The sequence below is a fragment of the Mytilus californianus genome, unplaced genomic scaffold, assembly GCF_021869535.1.
Source record: "Mytilus californianus isolate M0D057914Y unplaced genomic scaffold, xbMytCali1.0.p SCAF_4, whole genome shotgun sequence".
NCBI classification, from domain to species: Eukaryota; Metazoa; Mollusca; class Bivalvia; order Mytilida; family Mytilidae; genus Mytilus; species Mytilus californianus.
The window spans coordinates 1,958,241-1,981,014 of NW_026262690.1; the positions used below are offsets into that span (position 1 = coordinate 1,958,241).

Consider the following 22,774-nt stretch of genomic DNA (forward strand, 5'->3'; position numbering starts at 1 on the left):
ATTTGTTGAATTTGGAGGTAGAATTTTCAGCAAGTTGTCGGCATTCCTGTGGGAACGAACTGTGCGCCTCTTCTTGTCGACCTCTTCTTTTTTTCATATGAGTCGGAGTTCCTTCAGACACTTGTCAAAAACAAGAAGATTGAAGAAGCCAGATCATTTAATTTTACATTCAGATATATTGATGATGTTCTTTCCATTAACCATCCAAACTTTTCTGATTGGGTTCCATTAATATATCCTCCAGAACTAGAAATTAAAGGAACAACAAGCACGGCTTCCTCCGCCTCATTTTTAGACGTATACGTCGAATTTGGCATAAGCGGTCATCTCAGTAACAGAATCTATGACAAACGAAACGATTATAATTTTGAAATTATCAATTTCCCCCACCTTAGTAGCAATATACCAACTTCACCTGCATATGGGATATACATTTCCCAACTAATTCGGTATTCAAGAGCTTGCAGCTGCTACTCAGACTTTATAAAACGTCACCAGTGTCTGAGCAGAAAGTTGATGAACCAGGGTTATGTCAAAGAACGTCTCGTCCTGTTTGTAAAAGAGTTCATTGGAAGATACCAAGACCTAGTTGATAAATATTCCGTTTCAACTTCACAAATAATACATGATGGTCTTGAAGTATAGATTCTAGGTACTTACGTTGTTTATCATCTTAATTACGTGTTATGGTGTTCTTTTGTCTGTCTTTGTAAATTATTAATCTTTACTGTTTAGTCCATTGTTGGTAATAACTTTTTGGCGTGGCTCGGTACATATGCATCCCGCCAATGTGTTGTTGTGCTTTGGTCATTTTTTGTATTCTTGTCTTTCATTTTTGCTTATGTGCTTTGTCTATATGCCATTTTGTTTTTCTTAGTTGACATATTTGTTTGTTTTATAGTGATTAAGATTATAACACGATGTTGACTGCTGTACCCCTATTTTTGACATTTTTACCTATTATGTCTGTTTGTTTTGTTCATACATTGTTGTCAATATAATGGAATTTTATGCGACTGTCATACAAGTGAGAGGTTTAGCTAGCTATAAAACCAGGTTTAATGCATCATTTTCTACATAAGGAAATGCCTGTACCAAGTCAGGAATATGACAGTTGTTTTCCATTCGTTTGATGTGTTTGGGCTTTTGATTTTGCCATTTGATTAGGGACTTTCTGATTTGAATTTTCCTTGGAGTTCGGTATTTTTGTTATTCTACTTTGTATATCATTGTTTCCTTGCTGCATTAAAAGAAACAAAATTGAATTATCGCATTTTAAAAAGATTTAATTTCTTTGTCCTTCATCAGCATCATTTTTAAAATGTTAGTTCATAAAAAATTGACCTAGATGTATCTATCCTAGATTTCTAGTTCATTGGAATATATGAGATGTTAGTACTCTCTTTAAAATGATTGAGTGGAAAAAGAAAGAAAATATCATTAGGTCAAGTAATAACTAAATATCGTACAAAGATTCAGAGTAATCGCTGCAACACAGATGATAGGCGAAAACAAAAACAATCAACCAAAAAATAATACCTTAGCAGCAGAACCTGACCAAAAGCCAGGGTGGCCTTAGGGGTCCAATAAGGGTCAGCAATTTCCGTTCAATTCCGTTGTGTTAATCCCCTTATGAAACATAACCAAAGACAACCACTGACGAGGGTCATAAGTGGGGTCTGACACGTCATTTTATATTTTAAAAAATGAGAGATTTATGGAATTTTGATGGTGCTTTCAGATCTTTGTAAGTGTCTGTCATATTCATTTACAACTCTTCTAGACTTAATACGATTCAGTGATTGACATATCATATAGACACTTTTTATCATCTATCGTCAACACTTGGCTATCCATAGAACTTGGGAGTAATATCTGTTGAACTATAGTCTGGGATAGAAATAACAAGGAGACCCTATATAATGACAATAATTTCTTAATATTTCTATATTTTTTATATTATTGTTTTATTTTTTAAAATTGAATCGAAATTATGTCTTTTTTAAATAATGCCCATTTCAGGGTGACACGAGACTATTTTGAAGGCAAGTCTTTTCAGCTTTTCTTCTCCTTCATAATTTAGCACTCCATCAATTGCAACATACTGTTGATAACGTGCGGAACACTGATGGTGCTTGGGATCTTATTTCTATTTACAGTTAAATATAGGCGTAACCGGTGCTTGTGTTTTTTGTTATTCGGAAGTGAGCCAGAAGAGGTCCATTTGATTTTTGGCATTGGGAAGATCTGCTGTCTCTCTTCTACCTCTTCCTTTTAAATAGGTAGATAAGACGGCAGAGGCACATAACAAACACGGCGTCGTTTAATCGAAATGACATTAATAAATGAATGCAGATATAATAGAATGTGAGCTGTGTGATAAACGTTTTTATGGTGTTTCAGCCTTAGTAGGACATCCCTGTGGGGACGATTAGCTGGATAAATATAAAAACTAGCCTGACAAAAACAGTGAGGGGACGACCTTGATATTCTGGGTAGGGGGGGTGGGCAGGAGTATTTTTTGCGGATTTATTAATATCTTGATCTGTCGCTAAGCATGCTTTTTTCAGCTCTTACCAGCTATTGTTGAAAAAAACATATGTTGATGGTTTCTCGGGGGGCCAATTCAATATTTAAAGGCGGTGCCGCTGGGGTTCTGTTATCCCACCCTTTTCATATGAGTTAGAATTTGAAAATGTGTACCTTTTCATACATTTCGTAGGTAAAAATGTAACCTTTTCCAATACTGGTTGGGTCTCGTGTGGTGTGTTGGGGAAAATGTGTGGATAAAAACACAACCAGGAACACCAAAAAAGATGACAGATCTTTTCCTATAACAAGTAATGGGAACTTTATTGACCTTATCATATATTTCTGATATTTTCCCCACCTATTCTCATATTTTCAAGCTGGAAAATGTTACCTATTCCAGCGGTATCACTTTGTATATAGGACGTGCCTCCACCATCCCCCCTCTGAGATTGGTTTACACCCGGCTTTTGGTGACATTTGAATTGTTCTATTTACAGTGTTTGTAGAAAGTTGTTCGTCTTACTTCGTTAGTCAATGATGTTGTATTTTTTCACTGCAGTTATGTATTTTGATAACCTACTTGTTGGTTCTTATGAGTATAATTGTGTGTTTTGTTTTCCCTCTCGTTTTCTGGAACTACTGTCTCATTGACCTTTACTCTATATTCTATTTTGTATTCGACATATGATTCTTTTTCCTTTTCATCGAACATCATTTCATGTTTTGTTCTGGGTTGCATAACAACATATAGATTTAATCGTTGGTCAAAGTATGAATTATTCTTTCCGCAAAAGATATATCGGCGGCAACTAATTAATTTTGAATTAGTAAAATCTTGACTATACCAGTATTTAAAATGCCTCAATTCATTACGTAATAAGTATATTTATATCTATTGTATTTTTCTTGGTGTCATTAAGATTCCTAATACAGTACGAAGTGTATCGGTGAATGCTAATGGAAGAAGGCTATGTTTGATGGAGGTAATAAAACATTTTCTTATATAAAAAAAAAACATAACACTGCTGAAATGATCTAACTTAACATTACTTCAATTGAAATTAAAATTTTATCTTTTTTTTTATTATATTTAGAACCGTGATACATTTTAGATATTAACACATTGCATATCAAATTACTAAATTTTAGAATAAGGTCAATAGGAAAAAAATGTTACTATATGAATTTGTTTTTATTCGTATACCTCTGAGGAATAGACATTAGATTAACACATATACATGATATTCAGGTTGCAGTTTATTTCAATGTCAATAATGACTTTCGAGAGCCAGCATTCGCTCTGACAACAACAGTACTCAATGATTCAACTAAAGGATTCAAACTAAGAGTTTGCCTCAGGTAAATAAATACACGCTGATTCAGGTAAATAACGGTGCATTTTGTAATTATCGACGGAATGGAAAAAATATGTTAAGATCAAGTCACAACGACCAGTGATATTTTGTTAGGACACCGACAAATTTGGGAGACAGTGTATCGCTTGAAGGACCACGGAGATTCACACTAACCTATTTCTATGCCATTATCTAGATGAGGCTCAACATAAACGTCCTGCATCGGACGCAAGAGAGTATAACTCGTCCATCAGTATGATAATAATTCAGTAAAATGAATGACAAATCATAAGCTTCCCCTGGTTTTTTTTTATTTTGCATAACTGTGAAGAAGAGAAGCAATACGGTTTTGGTAGCATTATGTATATTGCTTGGTTGTTATAAGCTACATTTACAGCAGCATAATCAAAGAGAGCACTCATACAATTGTGGACGCCAGACGAGCGTTTCGTCTTCATAAGACTCTCGCATCAAAACAGTTGAAAGGCCAAGTAGTTCAAGAGTATTTAAAACCGATAATTCAAAACAAAAGCTAAATAGGCTTATGCAATCTTTATCTGGGGATAGAAAAAACTTAAGTATTTAAATAAAGTCAATGATATATTTAAAAAAAAGCAAATTTCATTTCATTCAATAGGCGGATTTCGAATGTTTCATGCAACCGTTGTTGGGTTTATTGATTAAAAATCTTTCAGTTTTACATGTTGTTTATTACTAACAGCATGAATTTGAAGCAGTGTATTAATTGTATTGGTTCAATAAGGTTTGACGTACATTCATAAAGCAGCTGTTCACATGAACATACCAATTTAATGAGCCATCTCAAACATTTAAGTAAACCGGTGCGCAATACTTTTTATGTGTTATTTATATAAGAGAGGCGAAAGATACTTTAGGGACATTCAAACTCATAAGTCGAAAATAAACTGACAAAGCCATGGCTAAAAAAGAAAAAGACAAACAGACAAACAACAGTACACAAAACAACATAGAAAATTAAAAACTGAGCAACACGAACCCAGCCAAAACTGGTCTCAAGTGCTCCGGAAGGGTAAGCAGATCCTGTTCTACATGTGGCACCCGTCGTGTTGCTCATGTAAGTACAAACCGGTGATATGTCTTATTCAGGAGGGGACATTCGGGGGAAAGGGGACGAGATTGTAGTAAGGACAATTGGAACATATCGGTCGTCATCTGTGAAACAAATATTCCATAACGCTCGTGATGGCGTCCGTAAAAAAAAAGAAAAAAGCAGGACACATTAAATAAATGAAAAAAATTAAAATGTTATAATATTTACAAAAAACACACAAAAACAAAAATATTAAGAAAAAGGGGTCCATTCTTCAAGTGTCTTAGGTTGGAAAATACGAAGAAACTTCCTCAAACAATAGTAATTCTATAAAAGCAGGTGCACAACTTCATTATGTGTGCAATTTTTCTTTGAAGTAATAATCCGAATTGAAATCTGCATATGGAGGAAGAGATGACTACACAAAACTAATACTGTTATTTAACCGAAAACTATGACGACTAACTTCAAATGACTGAAAAAAGGAAAAAATCCTGAAGCAATTCAATAATAGCAGGTGTACAAATTCCATATGCTTGCAATCTTTCTAGCTGAAGTGTCAGGGGGTCCGGGTTGAAAACTGGAGAACTATATGATTACACAAATAAGGTACCCACCATACTGTGAATTTATTTTGACCTTCATCCAACCCCCAAAATATATGAACTGGTAATCGTATTATTATAATTCTATTCTTCCAAAATCGGTACAATTATGGCCAAAATATATGTTGTTCTAATGGAATTCTTCAAAAACTGAACAAAAGAAAAAAAAAATTATTTTTGTATTTTTTTTTCCCTAAATCATCACTTTTTATGATGAACTTGCTCAATTAATATAGTTTGGCGTTTAGGATAAGCCAGTATTCACAACTGTAAAAACACGGAATACTATCATTCTGGTGTATATGTCTACCAAAACATATGCGAGCAATAACTGTGTATATCCGTGATAAAACTGTTTGGATGTTTTTATTTTGTGGTCTTCAAAAGGGAATGGTTATTATAGCGTATGCTAATGAAGGTAAATAAGAACGTTTATGATGTAAAAGAATCACCTTTTCTAATCTATGTGGCTTCCCGAGAGTTGTAAATGTAAACAAGTAAAAATCAAATTAATTGTGTTCTCTTGTATTCTTAACGGATAAAGTATAAAACAGATACAAAAAGTATAAACAGATACAAATTTTAGCTCTTGCGGCAACATTGCTCATGTTAACTGGTACAGCAGTAACCCGCCATCAATCAATCAAAATTTAACTGAAAAACGAGACGAAACACCCGTTATTTGTTAGTTTTATTTTTTGCAATTGGCAACTAGAAAATCTTTCTTCTTTTATAAGGTTAGTAGCATTAAAATTGACCGACAAAAGGTTAAGCTTTTTTAAGGTAATGTATTTATTTAATTTCAGCTGATACCCCCTCTCCTAGCTAACACAAACAAAAGGGTGTTGTTTTTTTTGCATCATGGACAAATATTTGTGTACATGTATAACAATGCATGATTTCCATTTCAGTATCTTAAATAGTGTGGGTCTTCTTTAGATAAGTGCAATCATTCTTTGAATTGTAATCTTAATATTGACCTTACTGTTTTTTTTTTTCTCTTAATGAATTATATTGAATGGGTTTTTTTTTCTGTCTCTTTAACGTGATCGAGATTTTTAAAAAAGGAGAGGGGGAGGGGACGAGGGTTAAATACTTAAAACTCGCTTTTTCTTAAATCAAAGTGCATACCGTAAGAACATCATAAGTGTTAATCGTTAGCTTTCTATGTACACTTCCTTTTGTTCGCCTTTGCTCTTCAAAGCAATTGCTCTTGGTTAGATATCTTCAATAGTGTGTATAAAGATAAGAAGATGTGATATGATAGCCAATGACACAACTCTTCACCAGAGACTCAAAGACACCGAAATTAACCAAATGACAATAATGACAATTCATGTGTCTTTTTGTTCAAATTTTGTGGGGAATAAAGGCAATAAAGAGCCTATTATATGATCAAGACACAATTCATGTGTTTAAAAGGAATACAAGGAGTAATGGAGAACATGCTAATGATTGTTTGATTGATTGATTGTTGATTGCTTATCGTCCAGTGGCAAATATTTCATGCATGCTCACAACGAGAACAAAGTAACAATAAATACAATAGGTAGGTCCTGTAATAGAGGCCGTCCGGAATGAAGGTCGGGGAAATTTAGACTACCACTGGAAAAGGAGGGTATAATGGATAGGGACAGAACTTTTGCCTAGCAACAAGTCACCTACGTACCCCTCAAAGAGTTGTTGTAAGGGTGCTTAACGTGCAGAGAGCGTGGCACTCTCTCTAACACGAGGCATTGGATTTAACGTCCCCATTCTGACCGGACGTGGCTGCGTATTTATACATCCTGCACAACCAAACGGAGGCTACAATTTTTGGTAGGGGTTTTACAATTTATGATGGAGGTTTTCAAATTCATGGTATGGGTATTACAATTCATGATGTGGGTTTTATGTTTTTTTGGTAAGGGTTTTACCATCCACGGCAGGGGTTTTAAAATTTATGGTGTGGGCTACACACTACAAAGCAAATTCAGACACTTTACTTAATTTATAATATATGTATATAACCTAAGAAAAATCTTTAATATACAATGTGTATTATGTAAGTGAATCTTGTGTGGCGAGTTAAATAATAATAAATGAAGTATGTAAATAAACTACACGGAAATGTTTGTTCACTTGAAAATTAACGTAAAGTGTAGAAGTTCAAACACGTCAAACCGGACTTTCAATGATCACGTTCTCATGTGCAATGATTTAATCCTTTAAAATTAATACGTTTTACATAAACACATTTGTCTTCAGGACAGAAACAGCCGGTGGTTTACCTTAACCGATGAAATATGTTACCACGTAGGACATAATACATGTTTTAATTGTCTATATAAAAGTAAGTCCGTAAACAATGTTTCACTTCTACAATCAAACTGAGTTTTAGTGCAAATTAGAATTTATCGCATTGGAGACTGGTAAAAAGCTTTGACAGAGGTAAAGATTTATTTCAGAGACTAAACAACAATATCTGTATGTATGTAAATAAATTTAAACATATTAAAAATGCAAACAATTTTCTAATTAATTTCATACTTGAATAATATTGAAAGAAATAAGTATCTTAAAATGCATATTTATGTTTTGAAAAAAAAAATATTTAAAAAAAAAACTAATTCATCAAAGTTTTGTGAAATAAAATTTCATTTAAATAAGTAGGCTTCCTCCTTCAAACACAGGAAAAAGAGCTTTATTTTAGAAGCGCGAGCGTGAGTTTAATTCAAATCTTAATCCGTTGAAGCAAAATACACCAACAATGGTTTCCTGATTTTTGTCATCCTCCTTTCTTTGTTTGATCTTTAAAATATGCATCACCTGTTTTACAACTCAAGCATTTCCTATGCTTTCTAGGATAGTTCGAAGTAACATTAAATACAATGTATATACATTTGTTATGGATGACTAAACATTGTGAACATTAGATTTTATTTTTTCAGTTTACCAGGTATAACCTTAATATAAAGTACGTGTTTGCTATAATGTTACATGGTACTTTTCTTATTCTCAAATATAGATATGTTATATAAATATGATTTATATGCTTACTTGCAGATAACAATACATTAATTCAGGACATGACGAGACTAATAATCGGTCTACTGTTATGTGTCCTTGGTCCTGCTTGGGCGAAAAAGTAAGTAATTGTACTATACCATACACTTTGTAAGTGGTCAAGACTAATTATTCATATGAGGCACAATTCAGACCTAACTCGAAAGACAAAAAGATAACACAGTACCTTAATTTCAACGGTCGACCAAATATCCCTTTGGTGTCTTTCGCCTCTTTTTTGTAAAATATAGATAAACACGGCATAAAAAAGACAACAAAATCAAAGCGAAAAAACGAAAACAAAATAAAATGAGAAAAAAGAAAACGGAAAAAGACGAAATATTTTATACAATAAAACAAAACGAAACAAACAAAACAAATAAAATAAACAAAATAAAAAAAAAAAAAACCTTTATCAAATATAAACAGAAAAAAAACATAAATATTCAATACCGTTTCTAATTTAAATGATTGAAAGCAAGCATTTGTATGCACCTATCATAAGTCAGGAGCCTGTTGTTCAGTGGTTGTTGTTTGTGTGTGTGGTTCATAGGTATTTCTCGTTTCTCGTTTTTTATATAGATTAGACCGTTGGGCCCCTTTATAGCTTGCTGTTTGGTGTGAGCCAAGTCTCCATGTTGAATGCCGTACTTTGCCCTATAATTGGTAACTTTTTATCCATTGTGATTTGAATGGAGAGTTGTCTCATTGGCATTCATACATTTTTGTATCACATCTTTTTATTTATAATGTCATTTCAAACGTCTTAATAGCATTACAACCATTATGATATTCTTCCTGTGTTTAACTTCCAGTACATATATTGTGACGGTACCACGTCAAATACGAGCTGGTTCAACGGCTGATATCTATATAGCACCTATTAATCCAATTGAACAAGGGGCTAATGTAGTGGTTATACTTTTGGACAAAGACAATACCACATTAGCAACTAAAAGGGAGTCAATGTATTCACTGCGTGAGTATACATTAAATAAAACAAATTACATACAAATAAACATTGAAAGGCTTAAGAGAAAAAAAATCGAAAGGAACAATTATTCAGTGCTTTAGTTTTAGTGCTTGATCATTTGGTTTTCCTTTGCTTTTAAATGTTTAGCTTGAGCGTTCCTGATGAGAGTAAATACAAAGTTAAGGGAAGGTTGGGCGTACACAAACACGTTAAATCCCGCAACATTCTGTATGATCTGTCCCAAACCAGAGCTTGTATTCCCGTGGTTGTGATGATGCACCTTAACCCATGAAATCAGAGGTTTGAACGCCTTACGATAGGGGAGAGAGTATGTTTCTTCCTAGAGATAGGAAATTTCATTACGATATATGAGATGCAAGCACTCGGTAAAAAATCAAACGTTAGACTTTATTAACCAACGGAATGAATGGAACACAACTGCCTTATTCTTGACTTAGTAGTCAATTTCCGAATCTTAATTATCTTAATTGTTGACTCATGTTCCCTTCCACTAATTTTACTCATATTTAAGTTATGCATTTCCCTTTTTCATTTAAAAAGAATAGTAATCGTGGGTACATTCTTACATGTGTATTTATTTGAAATAGCTTTAATCTGTATCTTGCATATCTACTTTTACTATAAAAGTATAAATGAACCATATTAATGCACCATGAACTATTATGAAACCAAAACTGAAAATAGTGTCCAACAGCGCATTTATATCTGTCTATAATATAGAGTAAAGTGATCCGATTTCAGCTCATTTAAATTTCTCGGAAAAGAATAAATACTGCAAAAGGTTGTAATTCGTTGATCCAAACCGACCATTATCATTTCCCCCGCGTCAGGCAAACTACGATGTTAATTATTCTTAATAAAGTAAGACATTTACCACTGAACTTGAATAAGAAATTATTAATCAATAAAGGAAAATACATTAATACGTCTTCGAATGACATTTTGTTAGGTGTATATGGTTCTTGAATTCAAAACTATATTTCAATTAGCTTTGTCATCATTTATGGCTGTATGCTTGAGGTGCTACGAGTGATCTCTCTTTAGATATTTGGTAATTCAAATTTTGTAAAAACAAATTGGATCCTTATATTACGCTTTTATAAAAATGAAGAGATGTGGTATGATTGCCAATGAGACAACTATCCACCACAGATAAAACGAAGTGGTAGTAAGCAATAGTAGGTCACCTTACGGCCTTCAATAATGAGAAAAACCCATACCGTATAAGCAGCTATAAAAGGCCCCGACATGAAAAATGTGAAACAATTTAAACGAGAACACTAACGGCCTAATTAATAACAAAACAATTTACGAAAAACAAATATGATATACAGCAACAAACGACAGCCACTGAATTGCAGGTTCCCGACTTAAGATAGGCACATATAGAATGTGGCGGGATTAAACATGCCTGTGAGCGCTCAACCCTCCCCTAACCTGGGACAGTGGTGTCTGGTAATAAACGACTATATTTATTATTTCTAGATATTTGAAGTGAAATTAATATTTACATCGAATAATTGATAACTTGTTTGTTGTATCTTCTTTTGGTGATATACATAAGAAGTCCATCGTTCTTGTTTAATTTGTGCACGTTTAAAGATGCCATTACCATAATTATTGACTAGCAGTAGCATTGTTCATAAATGAATATTGTTTTGATTAACACAAGCATAGAAGTGGATATCTGATCAAGGACTTGTGATTTCAATTTCAGGACAACCTGCAGTGGTCAAAATAAACGTAAGTTTAATTTTATGTACAGCACCATTTAAGTTTCGACAAAAGCTTTTGTAACAAGTGAGAATTGAATATTGCTTGATATCATCTTTAATGATTTAACTATAATATCAACGCATCAGTGGTATCACCTATGTTTTTTTATTGCATCCCTGGAATCTTTTCTATTGTTTTTTATTGCATCCCTGGAATCTTTTCTATAGTTTTTTATTGCATCCCTGGAATCTTTTCTATAGTTTTTTTATTGCATCCCTGGGATCTTTTCTATTGTTTTTGATTGCATCCCTGGAATCTTTTCTATAGTTTTTTTATTGCATCCCTGGAATCTTTTCTATAGTTTTTTTATTGCATCCCTGGAATCTTTTCTATAGTTTTTGATTGCATCACTGGAATCTTTTTTATAGTTTTTGATTGCATCCCTGGAATCTTTTCTATAGTTTTTGGTTGCATCCCTGGAATCTTTTCTATTGTTTTTGGTTGCATCCCTGGAATCTTTTTTATAGTTTTTGGTTGCATCCCTGGAATCTTTCCTATAGTTTTTGGTTGCATCCCTGAAATTTTTCCTATAGTTTTTGATTGCATCCCTGGAATCTTTCCTATAGTTTATGGTTGCATCCATGGAATCTTTCCTATAGTTTTTGGATGCATCCCTAGAATCTTTTTTATAGTTTTTGGTTTCATTCCTGGAATCTTTCCTATAGTTTTTGATTGCATCCCTGGAATCTTTCCTATGTTTTTGATTGCATCCAGGGAATCTTTCCTATAGTTTTTGGTTGCATCCATGGAATCTTTTCTATAGTTTTTGGTTGCATCCCTGACATCTTTCCTATAGTTTTTGATTGCATCCCTGGAATCTTTCACATAATTTGATTGCATCCCTGGAATCTTTCCTGTAGTTTTTGGTTGCATCCCTGGAATCTTTCCTATAGTTTTTTGGTTGCATCCCTGGAATCTTTCCTTTTGTTTTTGATTGCATCCGTGGAATCTTTCCTATAGTTTTTTGTTGCATCCCTCGAATCTTTCCTATAGGTTTTGGTTGCATTATAAAGGCAACAGTAGTATACCTGTGTTCAAAAGTCATAAATCGATTGAGGGAAAACAAATCCGAGTTACAAACTAAAACCGAGGGAAACACATCAACTATAAGAGGAAAACAAAGGAACAACAGGAACACTGAAGTGCAACAAAAACAAACGCCAACATACATAGAAACGAACTATTTGATAACAACTGCCATATTCCTGACATCCGTGGAATCTTTTCTATAGTTTTTGGTTGCATTCCTGGAATCTTTTCTATAGTTTTTGGTTGCATCCCTGGAATCTTTTCTATAGTTTTTGGTTGCATCCCTGTAATCTTTATATAGTTTTTTATTGCATCCCTGGAATCTTTTCTTTAGTTTCTGATTGCATCCCTGGAATCTTTTCTCATTGTTTACACTACCGAGATTAGAACAAGCCAGTGTTCTATTTTTTACGTGCGGCAACAAGTGACATTCTCCTTATAAAAACTGAAAAATGGTGTAAATTTTCTTTTATTCATTATTCTACGAAATAAATGATGTCATTTGTCGTCCTTGAAGTTGATGCGACTCATAGCAAATGGAATTTTTAAATATTTGTGATAAGAAATACACTTAAACATTATTGTGAATTCAAATGTTCAATGATACATTGGCATATGACACAAATCACATCAGATAAGCACTATTTGATTAGTGTATTAAGATAGTTAATAGTTTATATAAAGAATATATTAGCTGATTTGAATGTTTTTATTTCTTTTAATGAAGGTACCCGATACTATCCCTGCTGGATATGATTACAAGATGAAAGTCAAAGTTTCGGGAGGATTCTCGTTTGATAAAACAGTAACAAGAATACGAGCAACTACAAAGGCGACCTCCATCTTTATTCAAACTGATAAAGCGATTTATAAGCCTGGAGACTTAGGTAAAATTCTCAATATTGTAATTGAATTCTGTTTCATTGATAAATTAAGTATTACCTGTACCTGACATGATTTCCTGACATTTTTTTAAATGACTATAAAGTATTATATTTTTAGACCAAACTATCATAACCATTACTAACACGCGTTTTATTTTCGTATATAAAACACACTAGAAAGTATTTGCTGTCCGGTAAGGATGGATGTGCTAGTTGATTAAATGTTAGAGATACCCAATCAGAAAAAATGTTAAATTGCCAAATAATTCTTTTCTTTGAATATACAAGGATGCATGATTCTTTTAAATAGCTTTTTTATTTAAGTTGAACGAAACATAAGAAAAAGAACATATTTTGTTAATTGTATTTTTAAAGGAAAAATATATATTTCATAAAGACTATATGTTGACCTATATATTTCTTTTAATATATTTTGTTTTGCCGGGTTGCTGTTTCATTGAATGTTGTATAAATGATATTTGTATTTGTTCTTTTCTATAGTAACAACTACTTTTATCCTTATTTTTATTTCTATAATTATCATTGTTCTACTTCTTGTAACAACATTCATTTTTACAACAGTTCAGTTTAGAGTATTTGGTACTGATCCTAGTTTAAAAGTCCGAAATGATCCGTTGGATATTTACATACAGGTAAGACAAACTTGAAATTTTCATTGTGTGTACTTTTGTTTCCCGACTTTATCAACCTAAACGATCCGAAGGTAAGAAGTCATTTAAAAATATATTCTCAGAAATTATTCAAAATACATATACATATAGAAGTTATTGGGAATTTAGTTTATCATTAAATAATTTATTCAGAATAATTGATAATTGAATGTTACTTTTATAATTTCGGCAATTGAATTAAATGTTATCGATGAAAAGAAAGATGAACTTTTTAGACTAAGGAAGGGGTAAAAAATGTCCATGCATTCATACATATATTGTAGTTTCAACGAGGCATGCTTTCATTTCAGGATCCCAAAAATAACAGAGTAAAGCAGTATCTTAAAGTAAAGCCTGTTTTGGGTGTTTTTGCTGGATCATTTCAACTTTCAACTTTAACAAATTTAGGAACATGGACGATCAGAACAGAACAAAAGGTATGTTGTACATTATCAGTAAAATAAAGGCAACAGTAGTGAACCGCTGTTCGAAATTCATAAATCGATTGAGAAAAAACAAATCCGGGTTACAAACTAAAACTGAGGGAAGCACATCAAATATAGGAAGAGAACTACGACACAACAGAAACACAACATTAAAATGTAAAACACACAGAAACGGACTATAATATAACAATGGCCATTTTCCTGACTTGGTACAGGACATTTTAAGAAAAAAATGGTGGGTTGAACCTGATTTTGTGGCTAGCCAAACCTCGCACTTTTAAAAAGTTATGTTTTACACATTATAAATCAAAAGATTGTTGTACAACATTCTAAGTAAAATGTATGCTGTACAACATTTAAGTAAAACTTCTGTTGTACATTTTTAGCTTCAGGCATGTTGTACAACATAATAAGTAAAAGGTATGTTGTACAACATTATCAGTACAAAGTATGTTGTACAACATTATAAGTAAAATGTATCTTGTACAACATTTAAGTTAAAAGTCAAATGAGCGCTTCGTTCTGGTTGGGTAAATGGCATAATATACCTTGAAACAAATAATTACTATTCAAAACGAATGAGAAAGGAGTCAATATGAATTTAACTAAACATTATAATCAGAGTCCACGAACTATCACAAGACAACAGTATCTAAAGCAATTTAATTATTTAAATAAAATCCTTATGTAAGAAAATAATTCATAGAATAATGGGAATGCTGTTGCATTAGTATGAATGGAAAAACTATAACAAATATACCGAACTCCAAGTCAAATTCAAAAAGGGGAAGTCCATAAAAACCCACAAAAATCAAACGCCATCAATCAGGAGAACAAGTGAAAAACAACTGCCATATTCCTGACTATGATACAGGCATTTTCCGAAGAAAATGGTTGTATACCTAGCTAAACCTCCCACATGTATGACAATTGTTTTTAGTTCCATTATATTGAAACAATTGGGTGAGCAACCCAAACAGACATAACAGGTTAATGTGACAATAATTGGGATCAAGCAGACAAAACTGTGTAAACAAAGTATGATATATCACAGACATACAACACAACTGATTAACAAATTCAGAAAAAACATACATATTAATCTAACAAAGACGCCAACAAAAAAGATGTAGTAGATAATAAATTTTAAATTTGACAATGACGTCAACAAAACAACGTTTTGTCGTTGATAGTACATCCCGTTTATAGTATATACACTTTCTCGATAGAGTAAAACAATAAGTAAATATAAATACAATGGTAAAAAAAATAGAAACAGCACTGTAAAAAACCTTTGTGTCCGAATCGCAGCTCATGTCCTACCTGCACCAAAAATGCACAAAGATAAAAAGTCAAAAACCCGATGGCGGGATGTATAAATACCGAGTCACGTCAAAAGTCATACACTCAAAAGAAACAAAATAGCACGAAGACAAATAACGTGGTGTTGTACAACAATATACTGCTATAGTATAGACTGATAATCAACTAGTGTATTCATTTTTTAATTATCACCCTCCATTCAGGTCCACCAACTTTAAGGATTCGATGTAAAAAAAAAAAAAGCAAACAAAACAAAATGAAGTATTTCTGTATGTTATTGATAGATTTGTCAATACATCATCTGCTCATAAAAAATGACAAAACTTCGAAGACTTTCGTCAGATATTGTATAAGCATGTTTGTTTGTCGAAGTTAAATGTGAAAAATATAGAAAGAATTGAAAATACATTTCCTTTGTCGAATATTTATTAAATTTATAAAGTCAACCTTAGTGTTTTGGTGTTTCAGCTGTTACAAAATGATAATGTCCAAACTTGTGTATTAATATGATAACTTTTGGGCAGATCAGCTTTTACATTTGCCAATAGGCTATTATTTGAATATTAATTGTCAGCTTTCAAGCATATAACAACGTTCGTTTACGATTTTTTTTATGTCCTTTTTCATTTATTTATCCGTTTTTTTTATATTTTCTTTGCTAATGGGGATAACTTTGCAAGGAGAATACATTTTTTTGGGTTTTTTTTCTCTTTTCTTTATTATTGGCAATTCAACGCATTTCAAAAGAAATTGTTTACATTCATTTGCTTATTATTTTTTTTTTATTTAGGGAGATTTCCACTGTTTCAATACATATCTTTACAAATGCATATTCTCAAATTTTTATGATGTGGCCCTGATTAAGTTCTTCCGAGAAGTTCAGTAACATACATGCATTTATATATTTTTTTTAAATTGGTTCAAATATGTGCTTTTTTTATAATTGCAGATTCCCAATCATTTAATGGAAATTTCGTATAAATTTAATGACAGTGCATCATTCAGTACAATTCGGAGTTTATCGGAACTCAATGATAAAAATATCCTATTAACGAAAGAACTCTAACTTTGGAAAGACATTACAACAATAGCTTAAATAAAAGACACAATAGATAAGCATTGGATCTTTAAAAAGATACCATTCGCACTCAGAAGTCAGAGTATCTTTTTAACTAACCAACGCTTTATCTCCTTTATGTATTTACACATTTATTGAGGTACTTCGGTTTTAGCGATCCTGGTGAAACTAATTTTATAAGTGCATTCACTTGGAGCAAAAACTGATCATTTTATTTTCAACTAATGATATTAAATTCAAACAGGTTAAAAACTACTGTTTCTTTTTCGAAAGCATTTGACTCAGTTACATACGAATTACTTTTGCCTAGAAAAAAGTAATAACAGTGGTGTTTGCATGTTCTAGATTTTGTATCTCGTTGACCCTTTCTTTTAGGAAGATAACCCTTTCTTTATCAATACACAAATCGTTTAAATGAAATCATTATGAAATATACATTTTATGATTTCAGACAGAAAAAACTTCAAAAAGCTTTGACGTAGAAAGAGTTGGTGAGTACATCATTTGTTAGTCCTGTAGTGTAAAACAATACCTCCCATCAAGGTAATATTCCATGACGTAGAAAGGGGTGGTGAGTACATCTTTTGTTGGCCATGTAGTGTAAAACAATACTTCCCTTTAAAGTAATATCACATGACGTAGAAAGAGTTGGCGAGTACATCATTTGTTGGTCATGTAGTGTAAAACAATACTTCCCTTTAAGGTAATATTCCATGACGTAGAAAGAGTTGTTAAGTACATCATGTGTTGGTCCTGTAGTGTAAACAATACTTCCCTTTAAAGTAACATCACATGACGTAGAAAGAGTTGGTGAGGACATCATTTGTTGGTCATGTAGTGTAAAACAATATCTCCCTTTAAAGTTATAGCACAACTCTTTCATTCTATCTGATTTATAAACAAAATGATGCATTTTGAGAAAGAAGTGAATACATTAAAGTACATATAAATCGTTAGATAAGTTTACAATTAGAGTAATTAAATTGAACTTAAAGTAATTCTGTGTTACATACGACAAAACTTTCAATGTATGAATGCGATAGAGGTGAATTAATATATCCTTCCTTCCATAAAATTATTTACTCGGTGCGCTCTTCCTGTTGGTGATGCAAACAAATGAATGATTTCAATCTACTTTAAATTGGATGAACACCTCTAATAAAGTGCTAGTTATGAACATGGTATATGTCCAGTAGTAAGTCTTTTGGCGTTTGTTTATTTTGATATATTGATTTGATAAGGCTGCGCATTCTACCTGTTTCTGAATTTTGTACAAACACATTTCATATTTTGTGACAATGTGTGGTTGTTGTATATTTATAGAATACAAGTACTATGAAATGAACGTCTCTTTGAATCTAAGCTTTGTTAGTAACAAGACTAAATACAAAAGTTTTATTAAAAAAGTTTCAATGCGTAAAATTGATTTTTTTAATTCATAACACAATGTTACTCCTTCTTCGAAATAATACATTCCAACGGCCCCAAGTCTCATTAAAAAACGCACAACCATTGTGTATACTGTTTGCATTTAGTGATTTGCCGAAGATCAAATAGCATTTTATTTTTAATGTTTTAGTTTTACCTAAATTTGAAGTAGATGTTGTATTGCCGTCATTTGAGCTGAAAACAGATAGATTCTTCACTGTTACAATTAATACAATGTGAGTACATTTGATGAAAATAATAAACGACACGACTTTGTAATATACAATTATTGACTGTTGATGATTTTCAGCATTGGTATTCACTTACAAATCTCTGGCAGTTAGAAAGTTCAATTCACTTAAGCTAAATTCAGATAGCATTAATAACATTAGCCGTGCATTAAGCCAAAAATAAACTTGTGAAGTTTATCTAAAAGTACATATATATATATCAATATGATGGATATTGCCATACACCTTCATAGTCGAGATATTTTCTATTTTCAAATAGAATAGAGAATGGAAACGGAGAATGTGTCAAAGAGATAACAATTTGACAAAAGCAGAAAACAACCCAAGGCCACCAATTGGTCTTCAACGCAGCGAGCAAATTCCGCAACCGGAGGATAAATGCTTTTAGTAAATGCGAGTGCATGCGCCCGCTAACATTTTTTACCCCGCAACATTCGGCATGTGCCGGTACCAAGTCAGGAGCCTGTAATTCAGTGGATGTCGTTTGTTGCTGTATATCATTTTTGTAGTTCGTTTATTGTTTTTTACATAAATAAGGCCGTTAGTTTTCTCGTTTGAACTGTTTTACATGTGTCATTTCGGGGCTTTTTATAGCTGACTATGCGGTATAGGTTTTGTTCATTGCTGAAGGCCGTACGATGACCTATAGGTGTTATCTTCTATGTCATTTGGTCTGGTAGAGAGTTGTCTCATTGGCAATAATATCACATCTTCTTCAGCTGGACCCTAAACAATAATGTATACAAGTTCAGCGAAATGGACGCCACTAAACTCCGAAAACATAAAAAATGAGCCAAACTTTAAAACAAACAACACAACATTAACAAAGACTAGAAGTTCCTGACTTGGGACAGGCGTAAAAATGCGGCGGGGTAAACCATGTTTTGTGAGATCTCAACCCTTCCACTATTCATCTAGCCAATTTGGAATAAACAAACACACAGAATACGCACAGTAACACACAGTTAAAAAGAGGCCGAGTCCGATGTTAGAAAAGGTAACAGAAGAAACTAAGCAAAATGACAATATGAACAACATAAATTACCAGAGGAGTACTAGCAGTTTTTGACATGTCAGCTCCATATCTCAATTAAACTGATTGAAAGATTATGTCTTCATCATATGAAAATCAGCCACCACCCCTCCCGTTAGGGGTTAAGTAACATGCCATCATAAATTATGCGAGAAGAACATTACCCGTATCATGCCAACAACTGGTATTAGAATAAATGTGTTTATTTCCGATGGTCATATAGCTCTTTATATATTGATTTATATTTACGGATGATGTCCTTGTACCGATGACACAATTTAGTTAATATTTAAAACAAGTAAGATGATTTTCGCTATTTGACCTTTTACATATAGCAAAGCAAAAAAAAAACAAAGAATGTTCACATTATCTGATGCAAGTTTAAAGCGTTTCAAATTACTAAGACATAGCTGCCACACATGTAATCATTCAAACCTGAGAACCTTCATATAGAGTACACACGCTTCTGTGGTACAAGAAAGGAAATGTAACACAAAATGACCAAAACTTGTTTTAAGGTTATAACGCTTGTTAAGTTCAAAATATGTTGAGATAAACTTTTGTAAATAGTAACAATGGTTGATCATTTTTAAATAATGTTTAGGTATACTTTTGGAAAGCCAGTACAAGGGGACGCAGAAGTGACATTTAAACGACGTTGGACGACTGATAAACAGATTGTGAAGAAATTTAAGGTTTGTTTATTACATATTGTTCTATTTTCAAATCTAGTTCAATGTATGCAAAGTTAGATTTATATTTATACTCTTAAACATAAACATTTTCTTATCATATGAGCTTTACATATAGGATTTTGGGGATATACGCAATAGATCTGCAACTGAACATTACAGCAAAAAAAGAGACATCTATAGGTGTGCATGAGTAAACAATAATACATGATTGTTGATGTAACTATGGACAAAAATGATGGAGCACAAGGTAAACATTTCCATCAATTGAGCATTACACAGTCAAAAAAGAATAAATAACAGTGTTTTTGAGAGGTGATGTTTTAGCCCAAAATATTTCAACGTTTATGGTTATGTTACAATCCGATTATCAGATTTGGCTGTTCTTATAAATTCAAGTTTGGTCATATAGCTCTTCAAATTCAACAATCTTGATACGCATCCTTGGTTTTCATTTTAAGAGTTTGAGAGCATATCTTTTGAATATAAAACCAGAAACACTCACCATATATATTAAAAAGTCTTATTCTTATTTAACGTCAATCATTTGCACACCAATCATTCAGAAATAATTGTAAAATAAGTGTTACTTTGTAGATAAAAGGAAAGGCAACGGTCCGGGTTTTAATGAGTGAAGTGGCTCCTGCGCTTGGAACTTACATAGAAGTCATAGCTAAAGTAACTGAATCCATTACTGGTGTTTCGGCAGAGGACAAAGGCTCTGTTCGAATTTATGATACACCAGAAAAACTCAATTTCTCTCCCAGGATGCCTTCTGTTTTCAAACCGAATATGGAATATGCCATAATTGTAAGTATTTATAATTGTTATCGAAACGTAATATTTTTTGAAAAAGTCCAACATTTGTTTTTATTTTAAAATTATTGAAGCACAACCCTTACATTCCTTGAAAATATTTTTCCATTGTTATGGTTCTAGTTTAACATCTAATTTGACTAATACAGGTCTTTAAAGTATAACTACAACGGATTCAAGCAATTCTTATGTTGGTATTTTCCTTATAACTGTTAAAGTCGTGGTGCCTTTTTTATCCGCAAATTTCTGTATTCAAATACCAGTAGACTGCAATAGGGGTAGTTGGGTATCCATTATGTGTATAACGTAGACGTTTGTCGAGTAAAGGAAATAATCAAACGTAATAGATATGATTTACACATCGTCAATGTAGTTCAAATTCATCGCATATCTTATTGAACCAAACTAATTTTTAAGTTTTAAGTTAATTTTTCAGAGTCTTAGACAATTTACAATTTGTAACATTGTTCTTGCCTTTGAATTAACACTTTCATGGGGTGAAATTAAGTTAGAAATCTTGACTCATGGCTGCCTAGAGCTTGGTATATTGTATTTATAAAGTAAAGACGGGATGTTCATAATCATAATTTTTTATAAAGTTATTAAATTTGTTCATATTACATATTTATCTATGAATGTGATTTTAGTTGCGGGCAACACAACATGATGACAGTCCTATAAAGCCACCGTTAGGTATGGTTAACATCACAGTGAAGTATTACGTACCCGTGATCAAGGAAAAACAAGACGTTAGTCCTGGATCATCTGGCACTGGTGGTCAAGTCATGCCTATTGGACAAATGCCTCAACCTGAAACTCGAAATGAACAAAAAGTATTGTGGACAAGGGTCGTACAAATACCTGAATCAGGAATGTTTGTGTTATCAGCAAACTTTCCAAAAGCGGCAGAAAATGGAATTATAGAGGTAATTGTATATATATATAAGGGATGGAATACACATATAAGTGAATTTCAGGTAGAAAAGACTGTTACATGTATATTGCACGAGCTGGCAATTGACATTCTACGAAAAAGGTTATCCACCAAAATTCTTGTTTAACATGTTACCTTTTTATTGTACAATACCAATAACAAAATGATAAGAACATCATGTTAACTTAACAAAAACAGCGTAATTTGAACCTTTGCTTTAATTTGTGACATCATGCCGCTTGGACTGTCTTTGTTAACTAGGCTTTTTTGTCGATAAATGTCTCAGCTTCATCTTTGGCTGTTACACAAAAGGGCTAAAAGGTTGACCATGCAGTCACATCGATATCATGTTATCATATTCGTCTAAAAATTTGACACCTTAACGACTGAGATATGAGCTTTCAATTAACTATATTCATCTACACAGTTGAAGACACGTTTCCCCTATATAAAAGAAGGCAACAGTAGTATACCGGTGATCAAAAGTCATAAATCGATTGAGAGAAATCTAATCCGGGTTACAAACAAAAACCGAGGGAAACACATCAACTATGAGAGGAAAACAAAGGAAACAACAGGAACACCGAAGTGCAACAAAAACAAACGCCAACACACATACCAATTGTTTTTTTTTTTTTTTTTTAAATTAACTGCAAATTTTTTTATTATTTTAGTTTTTTAGTTTTTAACAAAAAATGATTACTAAATATTTTTAAAAATACAACTATTTCCTTGTTTGTACGGAATAAATATATTTTGTATATTTTATTTTGTTGCACATTATAACATCCATCAACATATCTAGGTTAA

General features: G+C 32.6%; 2 protein-coding genes across 8 annotated transcripts in view; both read left to right on the plus strand.

Annotated features, from left to right (window-relative positions):
• Positions 1-22,774, plus strand: part of LOC127737260 (uncharacterized) — a 249,379-nt gene that overhangs the window by 25,039 nt on the left and 201,566 nt on the right. The gene's annotated exons all lie outside the window — the stretch shown is intronic.
• LOC127737251 (CD109 antigen-like) overlaps positions 7,907-22,774 on the plus strand; it is a 50,354-nt gene continuing 35,486 nt past the window's right edge. Inside the window, exons 1-12 of the mRNA XM_052247794.1 lie at positions 7,907-7,994; positions 8,610-8,691; positions 9,425-9,588; positions 11,321-11,346; positions 13,136-13,295; positions 13,875-13,945; positions 14,275-14,400; positions 17,262-17,301; positions 18,390-18,474; positions 20,127-20,217; positions 20,812-21,024; positions 21,678-21,956. Coding sequence (XP_052103754.1) covers positions 8,633-8,691; positions 9,425-9,588; positions 11,321-11,346; positions 13,136-13,295; positions 13,875-13,945; positions 14,275-14,400; positions 17,262-17,301; positions 18,390-18,474; positions 20,127-20,217; positions 20,812-21,024; positions 21,678-21,956 — 1,314 coding nt within the window. The 5' untranslated portion in view covers positions 7,907-7,994; positions 8,610-8,632. The remainder of the gene's footprint in view (positions 7,995-8,609; positions 8,692-9,424; positions 9,589-11,320; positions 11,347-13,135; positions 13,296-13,874; positions 13,946-14,274; positions 14,401-17,261; positions 17,302-18,389; positions 18,475-20,126; positions 20,218-20,811; positions 21,025-21,677; positions 21,957-22,774) is intronic.